Raw genomic sequence first — 15,060 nt, forward strand, 5'->3', positions numbered from 1 at the left:
TATGTTTCACCCATGCAAGCTTCTTCATGACATGATCAATTTGTAGCCCTGTCAGGCTTTCACTATCATCAGCTTTAATGCATTCAGCCTTCTAGGGTTTCAGATTGCTGACTTTTTACAATTTAAAAGTACTGAAGTACCCATACCCAATTTTACATAAATGTCAGAAATGCATTGCCTGTGCACCATTGATTTTTGTGCTTCTGCTTGGCTTTTATTCTTTATGGCACATCGCACATGCACATGGACTAGATTGATCCCTACAGAAATACAGGACAAAAACCTCACAGAGAAAAAGCGTCTGAGAAGACAGCGAAGGTGACTCAAAACGATGATGCTGTACTGGTCTACAGGATTTATTGATCAACAACATTGACCTCTAGACCAGTACAGCTTCATCGTTTTATTGTGTCACCTTCTCTGTCTTCTTAGAGGGTAGATAGATCTCTGGCAGAAATATCTATTTTTATAACCTGAGTTGCACCCAAGGAGGTTTAATAAACAAAAGTGGAAGTGAGCCTATCTAGTTACTGTCAGCAGGGAAGCCAATTAGGACAGTCTGTTTCCACTTCCCAGCGCAGCCGTCATCCCTGTTCACTCAAAAGCAAGCAAGCCTATGAGCTGCTGCATCCACCTTGTCGTTTTTTTTATTGTGGGTCTATCTGTAACAAGTTGTTTCAGTTAGATAGGCAGTGCCTTAAAAGATGGAGGACAAAAGGTTTTGTTTTGTTTTTTCAATTTATTGGACAGCTTTTTAATTTATTTGAAAGCTTCCCATGTAGATATAAATATCTTGAAATAACAATTGAATATCACTAAAACAGCTTAAAAAATTATTATAGCTGGTAGAAACAGCAATTTTAAACTCTGCATTTTGTTCGTTCTCATTTTTCTACACTAAAAATTAAGTAAATACACTGTATAGAATACAAATGGCCAAATTTCAGTTTCCTGATGGGTTCATCTTAAATGTTGTAATCTGCCTTGGGAAGCCTGATGTTATAAAGATGATGGAATATTTTGAAATTAAATGGAAGTAGAATTAAACTCTCCTTTCATTGGGGCACATGGAATCATATCTTCATCAGTTTTGTAGAAGTTTACCTTTTAGATACACAAATGGATTATTCTGTTGTTTGAGCATGTTTCAGGGACAAGTGGTAAAGTACTGTTTGTCAAAACAGATCTCTCATTTGTTGAAACCTAACTAAATGGTCTGTAAGCCCCTAATGCAGTCCATTGGTTTTCTTATATTTTGTTCTTGTGATGGCTTATACTGTGCCAAAACTGGAAATACAGTGAGACAGAATAATAGAATTCAGTAACATCGAAAACTTATTTTTTATGTTTTATTCATCTTTATTAAAAGCCAAACATGTTGGTTGATAAGCTTCATACAGAACAAGAAAAAACAGTACCATCCAACATGGCACAATAAAAGCTTTTACAGAGAACATACCCCAAGAACCCTTCCCCTTCCGTACTCCCCTCCCTCCCTATAAGCCCACCTGTCTGTTTCCACCCGTCAAAATAACACAACAGATGTACAGATCAGTAGGACTGAAAGCATTTCATAACAAACACTGCCTCCACTGTATGCAAGTCTCTCTCATGAATATTCATTGTCAGTATCCTGACAAGCAAGACTGTCTTGGGTAACTTCAGGACCAGGTTATCCTAACTACCATAAGAGGCAGACTTGGTTGTATAATTAACATTATAATTTTATTTGTATTTGAGTAATGACTGAGAAAAATGCTATTAAAAATTATATTACAAAGCGTGAAGTTGACTTGGTTAACTTCTGCTGTATATCAACCAGTAGTAAATAATAGTAATAAATAATAATATAATATACCACTGCATTCTTCAAAACAGAAGGAGCAAGTTCCCACAAACCATCTAGGCACAGGGTTAAAAAAAAAAAAACTTTCAAATTCTCCCAGATTTCAACCTAATATATGTTAAATGTGGGATATGAATGTCATAAATAAATAGATAGAAACTCTGAATATTAAGCACCTGATTCTCATAACATGATATCTGTTTTAGTGGCCCATTACCAGGAGAAAAAATCTCTGCACAAATATAACATGTGCTAGGGTGTCCTTGTAATCACCCCCTCCAACTGAGCACTGATTAAGATTTATAACAAATTACTTCTTTACCTATGAAAAGTTATTCCGTTATTATACTTTCTCTGTGTACATCTGTATGCTGCACAAGCTGGCATGTTTGACAATATAAGTGAGAGTAAATAAAAATGCTACCAACATTTGATGACGGCTACGCAGGGAAGGGGAAACTTAGACTAACCTAACTGGTTTCAGCATTCTGACATCACTTCATGTCCTGTCTATTAAACCTCCTTGGTTGCACCTCCTGCTCTATAAACATTATAGTTATTTCCTGTTTAGTCAGGCCCAGTGTTAAAACATGCTGAGGCCCAGGGCAGAAATTTAGGAATGGGCCCGAAAGCCCACCAAAAGGCTGTGTCACCTTAAGCTTGAGACAAACTAGGGGCCTCCTGCAGCATTGGGGCCCAGTTCAGTTGCCCTTTTTGCCCTCCCCTAATGTCAGCCCAGTGTTTACGACTAACTAGTATTCTTATGTTTTTCATTATGTACCTTTTTCTAATTCCACTATATTAGATGCGGTGATCAAACTTGCACACAGTATTTGAGGTGCATCACACCATAGAACGATACAAAGTCATTATAACATCCTCATTTTTGTTTTCTATTTCTTCTTTCCTAATAATACCTAACATTCTATTTGCTTTCTTAGCCGCCACTGTCACTGAGCAGAAGGTTTCAACGTAAATCCTTTTCCCGGTCAGTGACTCCTAATGTGGAATCATGCATGACGTAACTATAATTCAGGATCCTCTTTCCCACATGCATCACTTTGTACATGCTCACATTAAACATCATCTGCCACTTGGATGCCCAGTCTCATAAGGTCTTTTTGTAATTTTTCACAATGCTCTTGTGATTTAATAACTTTGTGTCGTCAGAAAATTTAGTTACCTCACTAGTTACTCCCATCTCTAAATCATTTATAAATATTTTAAAAAGTAGCAGTTCCAGCACAGACCCTTCGCCATTGAGAATACTGACCATTTAACCCTATTCTCTGTTTTCTATCTTTTAACCAGTTTTTAATCCACAATAGTACACTTCCTCCTATCCCATGACTCTCCAATCTTCTCTGGAGCCTTTCATGAGGTACTTTGTCAAATCCCTTTTGAAAATCAGATACAATGTCAACTGGCTCACCTTTAGCCACATGTTTGTGAGGCAAGATTTCCCTTCACTAAATCCATGTGGACTTTGAGGCTTATTTTCAAAGCACTTAGCCTTCCAAAGTTCCATAGAAACCTATGGAACTTTGGAAGGCTAAGTGCTTTGAAAATATGCCTCTATGTCTCATTAATCCATGCTTTTGAATATGCTTTGTAATTTTGTTCTTTATAATAGTCTCTACCATTTTGCTCGGCACAGACATCAGACTCACCGGTCTATAATTGGCCGGATCACCTCTGGAACTTTTTTAAAAATCGGCGTTACATTGGCTACTCTCCAATCTTTCAGTACCATGCTTAATTTTAAAGATAAATTACATATTACTAACAATAGTTCTGCAAGTACATTTTTCAATTCTATCAGTTCTATGGAATGAATACCATCTGGTCCAGGCGATTTGCTGCTCTTCAGTTTGTCAAATTGTACCATTATGTCTTTCAAGTTTAGAGAGATTTCATTCATTTTTTGTGATTCGTCATCTTTGAATATCATTTCTGGCACTAGTATCTCTCCCAAATCTTCCTCGCTGAAGACCGAAGCAAAGAATTAATGCAGTCTTTCCGATATGGCCTTGTGTAGCAAATCAAGGGTTCGGATATTGCTTTAAAGTAGCCTAATAGAGCAGAGAACTGAGAATCAGAGGTCCCAAGTTCATTATCCCACTGTTGCCCTATCTGACCTTAGGCAAGCTTCTATTGCCTTGAATGGCCAGAGGGTGACACTGAAAATCTCACCCCATTCAGGATCTGCTGTCTGTAGCCCCATAAGCATTTCACAGCTTGCTCATTGTGGGCAGCAGAGACTTGAAAGAGAGAATGTCCATACTCAAATAATAACAACCCTACCAGTATTTCTCTGCCTGTAGTAGATGCTGCAGGCAGGAGTAGTTAACAGAATTTTTGAGGATAGGCTTGACTCTCTAGGGTGCAGTCTGTAATCAGTGTTCTAGGAACTGGTATGTAGACCTTTTCCCTGGTTGAGCTTGGAGGGATGCATGTCCTCTGGACCCCCGAGCCTTAACCTGTAGCCCAAGGGGCCTCTGCCAGCAAGATGAGTCACATCTGATTTTCTTTTTGTGCATGTGTGTGTTCTCCCCTCCCCCGCCTTCCTTTGTCCTGGGGTCAACTGCAATAATGAACAAATAGAGAAGAAGATCAAGGGATAGAAGCAGCAGAGCTTGAGACTCAGGTGGTGGGTGAGCAGGATCCCCATCAAGGTCACCTACAGCAAGGGAATTCTTGGGGAGACCACAATGTCAGTGCCACTTAATGCTGAGCAGCTAAAAATGTGCTGCATGTGGGTGCCAGCATGTCGGCTGTACAACTGGCTTCTACTGACTTGACTTTGATGGGAAAGGGTAAGATTTGGCTGAGTGTGGCTCCAGGGAGCTACTTCTCTTACAATTTACTGATGCGCTAGCCTCCTTGATAGTAGTGGCGCTAGTGAAAGTAGAGCCAGTTTTGGCAGGAGCAGTGGCTGTTTTGCCGCTGGACTGCAGAGTTCCCACATGGCTAGTACTATTGCAGCTTGAGTTCCTTCCAAATGCTGTGTTTACTCAGGTTCCCTTTGTCTAATATTACATTTTATTTAAAGATGAGAAACCATTCAGTGTGTCATATTTACAGTGACGGAAAGTCAGAAGGGGGACAATATCTTTTTCACAGCATTGTAGCTGGTCAGAACAGATTTCATTTTTCAGTGCCTATGGTTATTGAAGTTCTGTAATTTATGGCTTTCTGTACTCTTCTGCATTGGAAAATTTTTCAAAGTGAAATCACTCTCCCTTTTGTTGGAGAGCATGCACAAATGTTTTAGATGTTTGAGCCACTGGTGCAGATATTGTAGCATTTGAAGCTGATGTTCCACTATTCTAGAGATGAATACACACCTTTTTTCCTACTAGATGCAAGGTCTTGGGATGCTTGCCAGGCAAGGTATTCAAGCATACTTTTGAAAACTTTAGTATCCTTAAGGCTAACTCCACCATGAAAGAGTGATGTGGAAGCTCTTATCACAGTGAACCCAGTACTGGACTGTAACCTGGATTCAAGGTTGAGCTTTCTCATCAGTGGGCAGGATGCCAGTTTTGCCACATCCACTTCTGAAACTCTTGAAGAAGCCTATGGATTTTGCTCAGTGCGGTCTCTTTAGGGGCATCTATGTATTGGAAGTGTTTAAAATGTTTTTCCTTGGTTTGTTGTCGTCCTGGGGAAGAACAGGTACTTTGGCCATTTTCTGAATGAACTTAGGATAAGTTAGATCTTCAAGCAGAGAAGTACTTTGTTGCTGTGTGGGAAAAGGATCTGAGAGCATTCTGATTGACTTTTCCATGTTTTATTTATTTATAGCATTTATATCCCTCATTTTCCAGCCCATGGGCAGGCTTAATGTGGCTTACATCAGTCTGAAAAGGCATACATCAATCCTGTAACAAACAATCAAGTACAGTGAAGTTGAAGAGTTTAGTGAGTAATTACAGAGGAGAAGAAAAGGAGAAAGGGTAATAGAGTTCAATATGCCGTTATGATAGCTACAGTTCAGGAGTTATGGATACAAGGAGGGACTTTGGCTTAAGCTTTTCCAAATAAGTTGGTCTTGAGTGATTTTCTGAAAGTCGGATGATCGTGAGTAGTTTTTACAAATTTAGGTAATCCATTCCACAAATGTGCACTAATATAGGGAAAAGGTGGATGCATAAGTGGTTTGATCATGGTGCTGAGACACGTGTGTATGCAGTCTTTGCAGACTTAGCACCATTCTCAGGGTTATCTTTGAGAAGGAATTTCACCAGAGCTGGTTTAGGCAACAGTGATACTGAAAATGCCTTGAAATTTTAATATTCATCATGGAAGTCCATGAAGACCTTATCACTCTATTTTTGCAATGTTTGATCACTCCAACAGATATCCGTAAGAACAGTCAGAAGATGAGGAAGCCTGAGGCCAAAAATGAACATTGATGTTTATTGGGATAAAAGAGATCCAGGTCTATACCCTCTAGAATAAGGCCAATGGCATCTGGGAGAATAGGATGTTGTGGGGCGATTAGTTCTGGCCCAGTTGGACACTTCAGCCATTCACTCCCTGGGTTTATGTGAGAGTAGTTGACTGGAAAATGGAATGGAGAGGATTTGGCTCTTGAGCATTTTTAGTACTAGCCTTGCTTTAGGTATGTCATAGTATGTTAAACAGTATTACTACTACTACTATTTAGCATTTCTATAGCGCTACAAGGCATACGCAGCGCTGCACAAACATAGAACATATCTGATGTATACTGCCTTGGGTGATTCTCTTCATAAAGGAGGTTAATAAATCCAAATAAATAAGCATGTAAATTACCCTCTTAACCATCTGTATGAAGGCTGCCATGCCCAGCATGAATTTTGCTACACTCTTAGCCAACAAAGGACCAGATGATGATGATTCAGCCTCTAGAACCAGTATTGGTAAACCTTACTCTGAGACTGGGCCAAATGAACCAAAGCAGCTGATTGCATCAATGGTGATGTTCCTGAACCCAAGTCCTAACATCATGGTGCTGAGACGTGTATGTGTGCAGTCTTTGCAGACTTAGCACCATTCTCAGGGTTATCTTTGAGAACGAATTTCACCAGAGCTGGTTTAAGCAACAGTGATACTGAAAATGCCTTGAAATTTTAATATTCATCATGGAAGTCCATGATGAAGACCTTATCACTCTATTTTTGCAATGCTTGAATTCTCGGGAGAATCTGCCATCAGGAACAGCTTCTGGGAAGAGTGAATGAAAATTTTATAATGGTGGTGCCTGCTTTAGATATAGATATGCAACTGATTGCTGGTGGCAGTGTGGCAAAAGGAAGATTTGAGGTTCTGCAGTCTAATTAAGGAATGGCTATGAGCCAAGGCCTGTGGTGGTGATGCAGTGTTTGATACTAAAGTTGATTGATGGGGTTAGGTTATTAAGATTAGAATATGGTCAGGTGGGAGCAGATATTGTTGGGGATATTGTTTATTTTGTCATGATGATTTTATTGTGTTGTTTTTATTGTAATGATTTTATTGTAGTTTATTTTGTAAATTGCCTCAAGTTGTTATGATAGGGGTGATTTATAAATTGAACCAAAGATATAAAATTTTCTTTGTTTTATTGAGATAAGGAAGTAGGAGTGTGGTAGGGAAGGCAGTGAGATGATTACAGCTAGAGGGTAGAAGCAAAGTAAAAATAAATACATAAAATGTTGTGAGAGCAGAAACACATCCATATGGTAGTATGGAAAAAAAAGAGAGTGACCCAGTTAGATAGCAGCTATTCAAGAACTCATCTATATTGACACCACTGAATGTGCATCCAACTAGTGTGACTGATTTTTATCCTGCTTCAATAGAGAACATAGTCTGTTTCCTTTGAGTTTATCAAGTCTAAGAAAGTCAAGAAGCAGGTGTGTCCTCTCTCTGAAATCTTCTCCTCCTTCTCAGTATACATCATGATACTTCGTTCCACCATGTACAGTGGTGGAAATAAGTATTTGATCCCTTGCTGATTTTGTAAGTTTGCCCACTGACAAAGACATGAGCAGCCCATAATTGAAGGGTAGGTTATTGGTAACAGTGAGAGATAGCACATCACAAATTAAATCCGGAAAATCACATTGTGGAAAGTATATGAATTTATTTGCATTCTGCAGAGGGAAATAAGTATTTAATCCCTCTGGCAAACAAGACCTAATACTTGGTGGCAAAACCCTTGTTGGCAAGCACAGCGGTCAGACGTCTTCTGTAGTTGATGATGAGGTTTGCACACATGTCAGGAGGAATTTTGGTCCACTCCTCTTTGCAGATCATCTCTAAATCATTAAGAGTTCTGGGCTGTCGCTTGGCAACTCACAGCTTCAGCTCCCTCCATAAGTTTTCAATGGGATTAAGGTCTGGTGACTGGCTAGGCCACTCCATGACCCTAATGTGCTTCTTCCTGAGCCACTCCTTTGTTGCCTTGGCTGTATGTTTTGGGTCATTGTCATGCTGGAAGACCCAGCCACGACCCATTTTTAAGGCCCTGGCGGAGGGAAGGAGGTTGTCACTCAGAATTGTACGGTACATGGCCCCATCCATTCTCCCATTGATGCGGTGAAGTAGTCCTGTGCCCTTAGCAGAGAAACACCCCCAAAACATAACATTTCCACCTCCATGCTTGACAGTGGGGACGGTGTTCTTTGGGTCATAGGCAGCATTTCTCTTCCTCCAAACACGGCGAGTTGAGTTCATGCCAAAGAGCTCAATTTTTGTCTCATCTGACCACAGCACCTTCTCCCAATCACTCTCGGCATCATCCAGGTGTTCACTGGCAAACTTCAGACGGGCCGTCACATGTGCCTTCCGGAGCAGGGGGACCTTGCGGGCACTGCAGGATTGCAATCCGTTATGTCGTAATGTGTTACCAATGGTTTTCGTGGTGACAGTGGTCCCAGCTGCCTTGAGATCATTGACAAGTTCCCCCCTTGTAGTTGTAGGCTGATTTCTAACCTTCCTCATGATCAAGGATACCCCACGAGGTGAGATTTTGCGTGGAGCCCCAGATCTTTGTCGATTGACAGTCATTTTGTACTTCTTCCATTTTCTTACTATGGCACCAACAGTTGTCTCCTTCTCGCCCAGCGTCTTACTGATGGTTTTGTAGCCCATTCCAGCCTTGTGCAGGTGTATGATCTTGTCCCTGACATCCTTAGACAGCTCCTTGCTCTTGGCCATTTTGTAGAGGTTAGAGTCTGACTGATTCACTGAGTCTGTGGACAGGTGTCTTTCATACAGGTGACCATTGCCGACAGCTGTCTGTCATGCAGGTAACGAGTTGATTTGGAGCATCTACCTGGTCTGTAGGGGCCAGATCTCTTACTGGTTGGTGGGGGATCAAATACTTATTTCCCTCTGCAGAATGCAAATAAATTCATATACTTTCCACAATGTGATTTTCCGGATTTAATTTGTGATGTGCTATCTCTCACTGTTACCAATAACCTACCCTTCAATTATGGGCTGCTCATGTCTTTGTCAGTGGGCAAACTTACAAAATCAGCAAGGGATCAAATACTTATTTCCACCACTGTATGGGATGAGAAGGAAGGTTTGAATTACCAAACATGAGAGTATAGAAATAATTAGAGCAAACATTGGGCTTGAATGGTTCTGTGAAAGCAGCATTCTCTGAGGACAAGCAGGATACTATGCCCTCACAAAAGTGGCATCATCCAATGGAGAAAAAAGGTCTCTCCAGCTAGAAAAGTCCTGAAAGCTTTGAGACACTAACCGCGAATGCATGTCATTTCCTGCCTTGCATCATCACACCAGACCACCATTTTTCCATTAAGCCAGTGCATCATGACATCCTATTCTCCTTGTAGTCTTTCTTGTATAAGTTAATGTTTATATTTTCTTTTGGTTTTTATCGCCTATGGAGTCAGCAACCTGAGATCTGTTTGTCGCACCTTGATATATTCACCCCCTTAATCTGCCCCATTGCCAAACACTTCTTGTGCTCCTATATTTTGGAGTCTAGTGAAATTCTGAATATAAACATAGGCACTCAGCCCTAATAAATTTTCAGAGAGACCAATTTAGGAGCATATTGTGACCATTGTTTTTTTCTGTCCCCATTTCTGTTGAAGGCAGACTTGTAGGTAGGTAGTCCAGTCAGTGAGAACTTCATATCCTGCTTGTCTTCGAAGAAAACCAAGTTCTCTGAAGATAGTAAAGATATAAGTGCTTATATATCTGCCCACCTGCCCTTGAAGTTGTCTCATAAATAAGCTTTTGAAAAACTTAGGCGGTCCCATGCAAGTCAGGAACTGGTACACATGCATGGTTGGTCTCTGAAAAGCTTCTAGAATTTACCCAGATGAAGAGACCTTTTTTCCAATGTGGGCTTCATCAGGTAACATCACTCATCTGTGAGGACTTGCATCCTACCTACTATCTGAGCAAAATGTGTGTTACATGTAAGTAACTTGGTTGTATTTATTTTCATCTAGATGGAGCGTGTAATGCTGTGTTCCAGTTTATTGTGTTTTTATTTGACATGCTGTTTACTGATTTGTCAGTTGAATATTTCAGGTTTTCCACCACCACCTTCCTTGATACCGACGATAGAAAGGTAATAACAGTGTCTTTTTTCCAAAAGTTTTTCATTTTCTATTCTACAAAAAAGTATAAATTAGTATGATTGTAATGTTTATCTAATTCATAATAGTTATAAATAGATATTTCAGAATTTCAACTTGTGTTTTGGCTCAGTTTCTTATTTTTAATGTTATATCTTGTCTCATCTCTTTCTATATCCTAACATTGTTGTATTACATGTTTATACTTTTACAATAAACATTATTCTACTACTACTACTACAAATCTCTTTTGGATGATAATAATCTTACTGATGGGTGACATCATCCCAATGGAGCCTGTCACAACAAGCGCTCCCCAGTGTTCTCTAGAAGCGTTTTGAAGTGGTCTACCACACATGGACACACCTTTCCACTCTCATCACATGGGACCGGCTTGGTCTTTTTTGTCCCACAGAGCAATGTGGATATGTCTTTGCTTTGTCCCACAGAACTCATGTCTCTCTGTTTCCATCAGAGTTCGCAGTAATATCTTCACATGCAAATTTGTGTATGTTTCTTGTGCAAGGCCAGTGTTCTTTCAATTCCCTTTTTATTTATTTATTTATTTATTGTAAACCACTTCAGAAGGTATTGGGCATTATAAGAAATACTGAATGAACTTGAAACTTGCAAAGAGTAGTATTGAACTCTCTTTATCTGTTCCCAAAATTATTGTTAGCACCAGAGTAGGTTTAACTGACCAAATAATTTTCAGACTTGTCTGTTACCAGTTTTATAATAAGTGTTTTTTACGATAACGTATTTATTGTAATCAACATAGCATAAACAACAAAATAATTTAGAGCAACACTATCAGTTTCAAACAATGAAACCCATCCCACCAACTGTTTTAAATGATCAGGAATGAACTTTCTTTTTTTAATACTCATTCACTGCATAAGGCTTTTATTAGGTTGTCTTGGGTTTAGCCAAGCAGATCCAAAAGCTTTTTTTTTTTTATTGTAAGCTGTTTGGCAAAGCCTGCAACCTTATTCAATTAAATAAGTTAAAAAAAAAAATAGAACTACTTCAAGAAACTCAGGAAGCTATAAAATTTGTAAAAGGTTATATTTAAGCAAACTAAACTTTGCACACACAATGCACTTTTCAGCATACTTTGTTATTCACATAAAATTTGGCTACAGTTAAAAGAATAGTAGCTGGCAAGTCTTTTATGTTTTAACAGAATATTTATAGAACAATTCATCTGATATCCACCTGCTCTAAGATTCTGGGGATTTGTTCTCTTACTACCTTCTCTCACCGGAAGGATGTTAGGAAGTTTTCATTCAGCAGTATGCTTGTAGCCAAGCACCTGGGCATAGAGGTTAGTCTGCTCTGCCAATAAATACAAGTAGTTTCTGTAATTCAAGCAGTGTATTAGTATGTATAATGCATTGATAAGACAAAATATTAAGCTGTGTAAATAGGTTTTGAAAACATTAGATGTAATAAATTCCGGAAAATTATAAGTGCTTTTTTTATGTTTTTTATACAAAAGTGTAGGAAATGTAATAGGATTGTTGTTTTGGATATTTTTGTTCAAATACTTTTTTTTCTGTAGAATTTGTTTTTGGATTTCCCTGCATGCTTTTTCAAATGTATCCATGTTATGACCAATAGCATTCCTGTTATGTGTTATGCATCTGTTTGTATGAGGATTAGAAGACTACTACCGAATAGGCTGAAACTACCAAATGCTTTCTGTTTGAAACTTAAAGTATCTGAATTCTGTTAATCTTGAGAGATGAACGATGAGCACACTAAACATGATGCCAAATATAGGAAAAATTATTTTCATGATTTGGCCATCTTATTTTTCTACGTACTGTGTAGGTATCACCTACAAAATGTTTCATGCATTTCGTATTAGCTTTATCACTGGAACACAAAAAGCAGGCTTCCCTTACTGAATTTGGTATATAAAAAGGCTATATATGCCTGCATCTATGAGACAAAAAATATATCTCTGCATAATATTTCCAAGCAGAGTTTAGGGTCCAAATGTGAAGAAATTATAGTTTAAATAAAATTCTGTCTCCGGCATTTTTTCTCATGCTTAAATCTTGACATTTTTAAAGACTGGTGGCCAAAACTGATTTTTTTTGTACTCCAAATATGGCTTGGCAAAGAGCTTTATGTAATGGAAAGCTGGCATTTTGTCACTTGCTTCCATACCAGTGGCCACTGGTTACCTGAGGCACATGCTTCATCATTCTAAATATGTTGCTCTTGTCTACTATGTAAACCAAGATACATGAACCATAGTAGTCAAGAGCATCTACTATGGTTCATGTGTCTTGGTTTACACTTGTGCTCATGAAATCTCATGTGTATTCACCTAAAATCTGTTTTATTAAATCTTGGACTCCTGCAGTGTATTTACAACAAAGCACAGAATTTGATGTCCCCTGCCATTGTGCTGCTAACTCTTATTTTAATTCTGTGCCATCACATAAATTAAATAAAATTCAAATGCAGCCTTTTAACCTATCATTATAGGGATATTTACCATTAATGTTGACCCACTTGTAACTTCACTTATCCAAGCTTTTACCTACTCAAACATATTAGCTCTAAACTTCTGTTTTCCACAATTTAAAAATGAGCTTCTCATAGCATACTTAAAAACAGGTAAATGATATCCATATTTTTCAAATTGGTTGTTTTCTGTTTTAAACCAGTGGACATTCCTCTGCATACGACAGTCGCTCAGCACCTACATTTCCATATGGCAACGGTGAGTCCTCATGCTACTTTGTATACTTTTAAAAGAATTATTTAAACACCTTTAATATTTCTATGTCAGCTGGGCTAAAATACTTTCCCTCTGATATATGACGCTGTTACCAATAACCACTTGAAGGTAATTTTATAACTGCCCAAAGTGGTGAAAAGTACATGCGTGCTTTTCATTCTGTGGACTTGCAAAGTAAAAATATGCATGTATTTTCATCTTGAAAAGTAACCCAATAAAAGTATAATTTTTGCACATGTTGATTTACACAAGTAAACATTTTTCTGAATAAAAAATTATATGCATATAATTATCTGAGGACAGTCAGGTCATAATATTCTCAAATCTGGGTGACTTCATCTGATGGAGCCCGGTGCATAGACTGCCTAGCATTTATAGCTATTAGAAAGTTCTAGCAGCATCCCACCGCACATACATGGGTGCCTTCTGACCTGACACACAGTCAGTCTGTTTTTATTTTTTTTTCCACGGAGCTGAGAGGTCACATCATTATCATCCTTTCTTCAGTGTGTATTAGATCTTTTCAGTGCCCATATGGGTTTTTCCTTGATTTCTCTCATTTTCTTCATAGTTTTTAGTTTAAGTACCTTCCCCTTTATTTTATTAGATTTTCGGCTTTTCAAGTTTTGCTTCTTTTGCACGCGGCTCTTTAGGTCCCTTATAGGCCTGAGCACCATCTTCGATTTCATCCTTGCCCCTTTTTGATGTTCAAGATTGAGAAATTTCTTTTGCCGCAATTCTTTTCTCGATATCTAAGAAGATCCCCAGTGGCTTCAAAATCTGAAGACACAGAGGGTGCATCAGGTCCAGCAAGAGAAACTTTCTGGCTCATCAAAGGCTGGTCCATTGACTTTGGCACTGGAAACATCAACCTAGATGGCTGCCCGAACTTCGTCTACCACTGGGAATGCACTGGCATCAAGGAGGTCTCTACTTCCCTCGACATTGGGCACTGATAGTAGGCCCTGGGACCGGGCAGCATCAAACCCAACACAGAGGGCGAGTACGAGTTCAACATTGTCCTCATCGGCACTGAGGGACTATGACGCTGGGCATCAAGGGAAACCAAAGAATCACAATCATCCGTCTCCTTCGAAACATGGTGCCAGGAGCACCAGGGCATCAGCATTGCCAGTACCTAAGAAGCACCGCTCCCCCTCTTTGATGAAGGTGCCAGAACACCAGTCTGAGTACAGCCAAGTTCCCACATCTGGTTTGACACCGGTTCTTTCTTAAGCTGTCTCTGAACCAGCCTTTGCCAATGCCTGCTCTGTAAAAGCTGTACCCTTCGGAGCTGGCGCAGATATTTGAGCTGCATTCCAGTTAGGCATCGAGGTTGCTTGCACCAGCTGTGGCTCAGTCTCAGCTCCTTTCTGAGGCCCCTAGTCTGCCTGTGGAGCTTTTTCAACGCTGATACTTAGGTAGGTGTCAACATCAATCCATGCAGTACTGCTCTCTACATTGGGGGATGAAGCTTCCTTGGCGCCTTCTGGGGTGTGGACATGCTTCCACTGAGCCGGGGCAGGCATAGACTCACTCTGCCTCTCTGGAGTATTGCGAGGAGTCAGACTTGGACCGCTCATGGGAGTCAGATGAAGATTCACATTACTTCTCGGAGGAGTTGTCATATGGAGTCCCTTCTAACCCCTCCCTTCCTCAGGAGAGGTGTAAATCTCCAGCTGAGAGTCTGTCCCGGACTATGAATCTGCTCTTAAGGAAGCAGTCACAGTTCTTTTACACCCTATCCTTAAAGATGCACTGATGAAGAATTGGGAATCTCCCCTTTAATTGCAAGTTGTACTGAAGAAGGTGGATACTCAGTATTGTATCCAGAAGGTTCCTGGCTTTGAGAGGGTGCAATT

General features: G+C 39.5%; 1 protein-coding gene across 9 annotated transcripts in view; it reads left to right on the top strand.

The window, feature by feature from the left end:
• The window catches only part of FIP1L1 (factor interacting with PAPOLA and CPSF1), a 337,219-nt gene that overhangs the window by 228,656 nt on the left and 93,503 nt on the right, over nt 1-15,060 (top strand). For all 9 annotated transcript variants that reach the window (XM_030191378.1, XM_030191380.1, XM_030191381.1 and 6 more), the window contains 2 exons: nt 10,394-10,433; nt 13,125-13,180. In XM_030191378.1, coding sequence (XP_030047238.1) covers nt 10,394-10,433; nt 13,125-13,180 — 96 coding nt within the window. The remainder of the gene's footprint in view (nt 1-10,393; nt 10,434-13,124; nt 13,181-15,060) is intronic.

Source organism: Microcaecilia unicolor, chromosome 2, assembly GCF_901765095.1.
Source record: "Microcaecilia unicolor chromosome 2, aMicUni1.1, whole genome shotgun sequence".
NCBI classification, from domain to species: domain Eukaryota; kingdom Metazoa; phylum Chordata; class Amphibia; order Gymnophiona; family Siphonopidae; genus Microcaecilia; species Microcaecilia unicolor.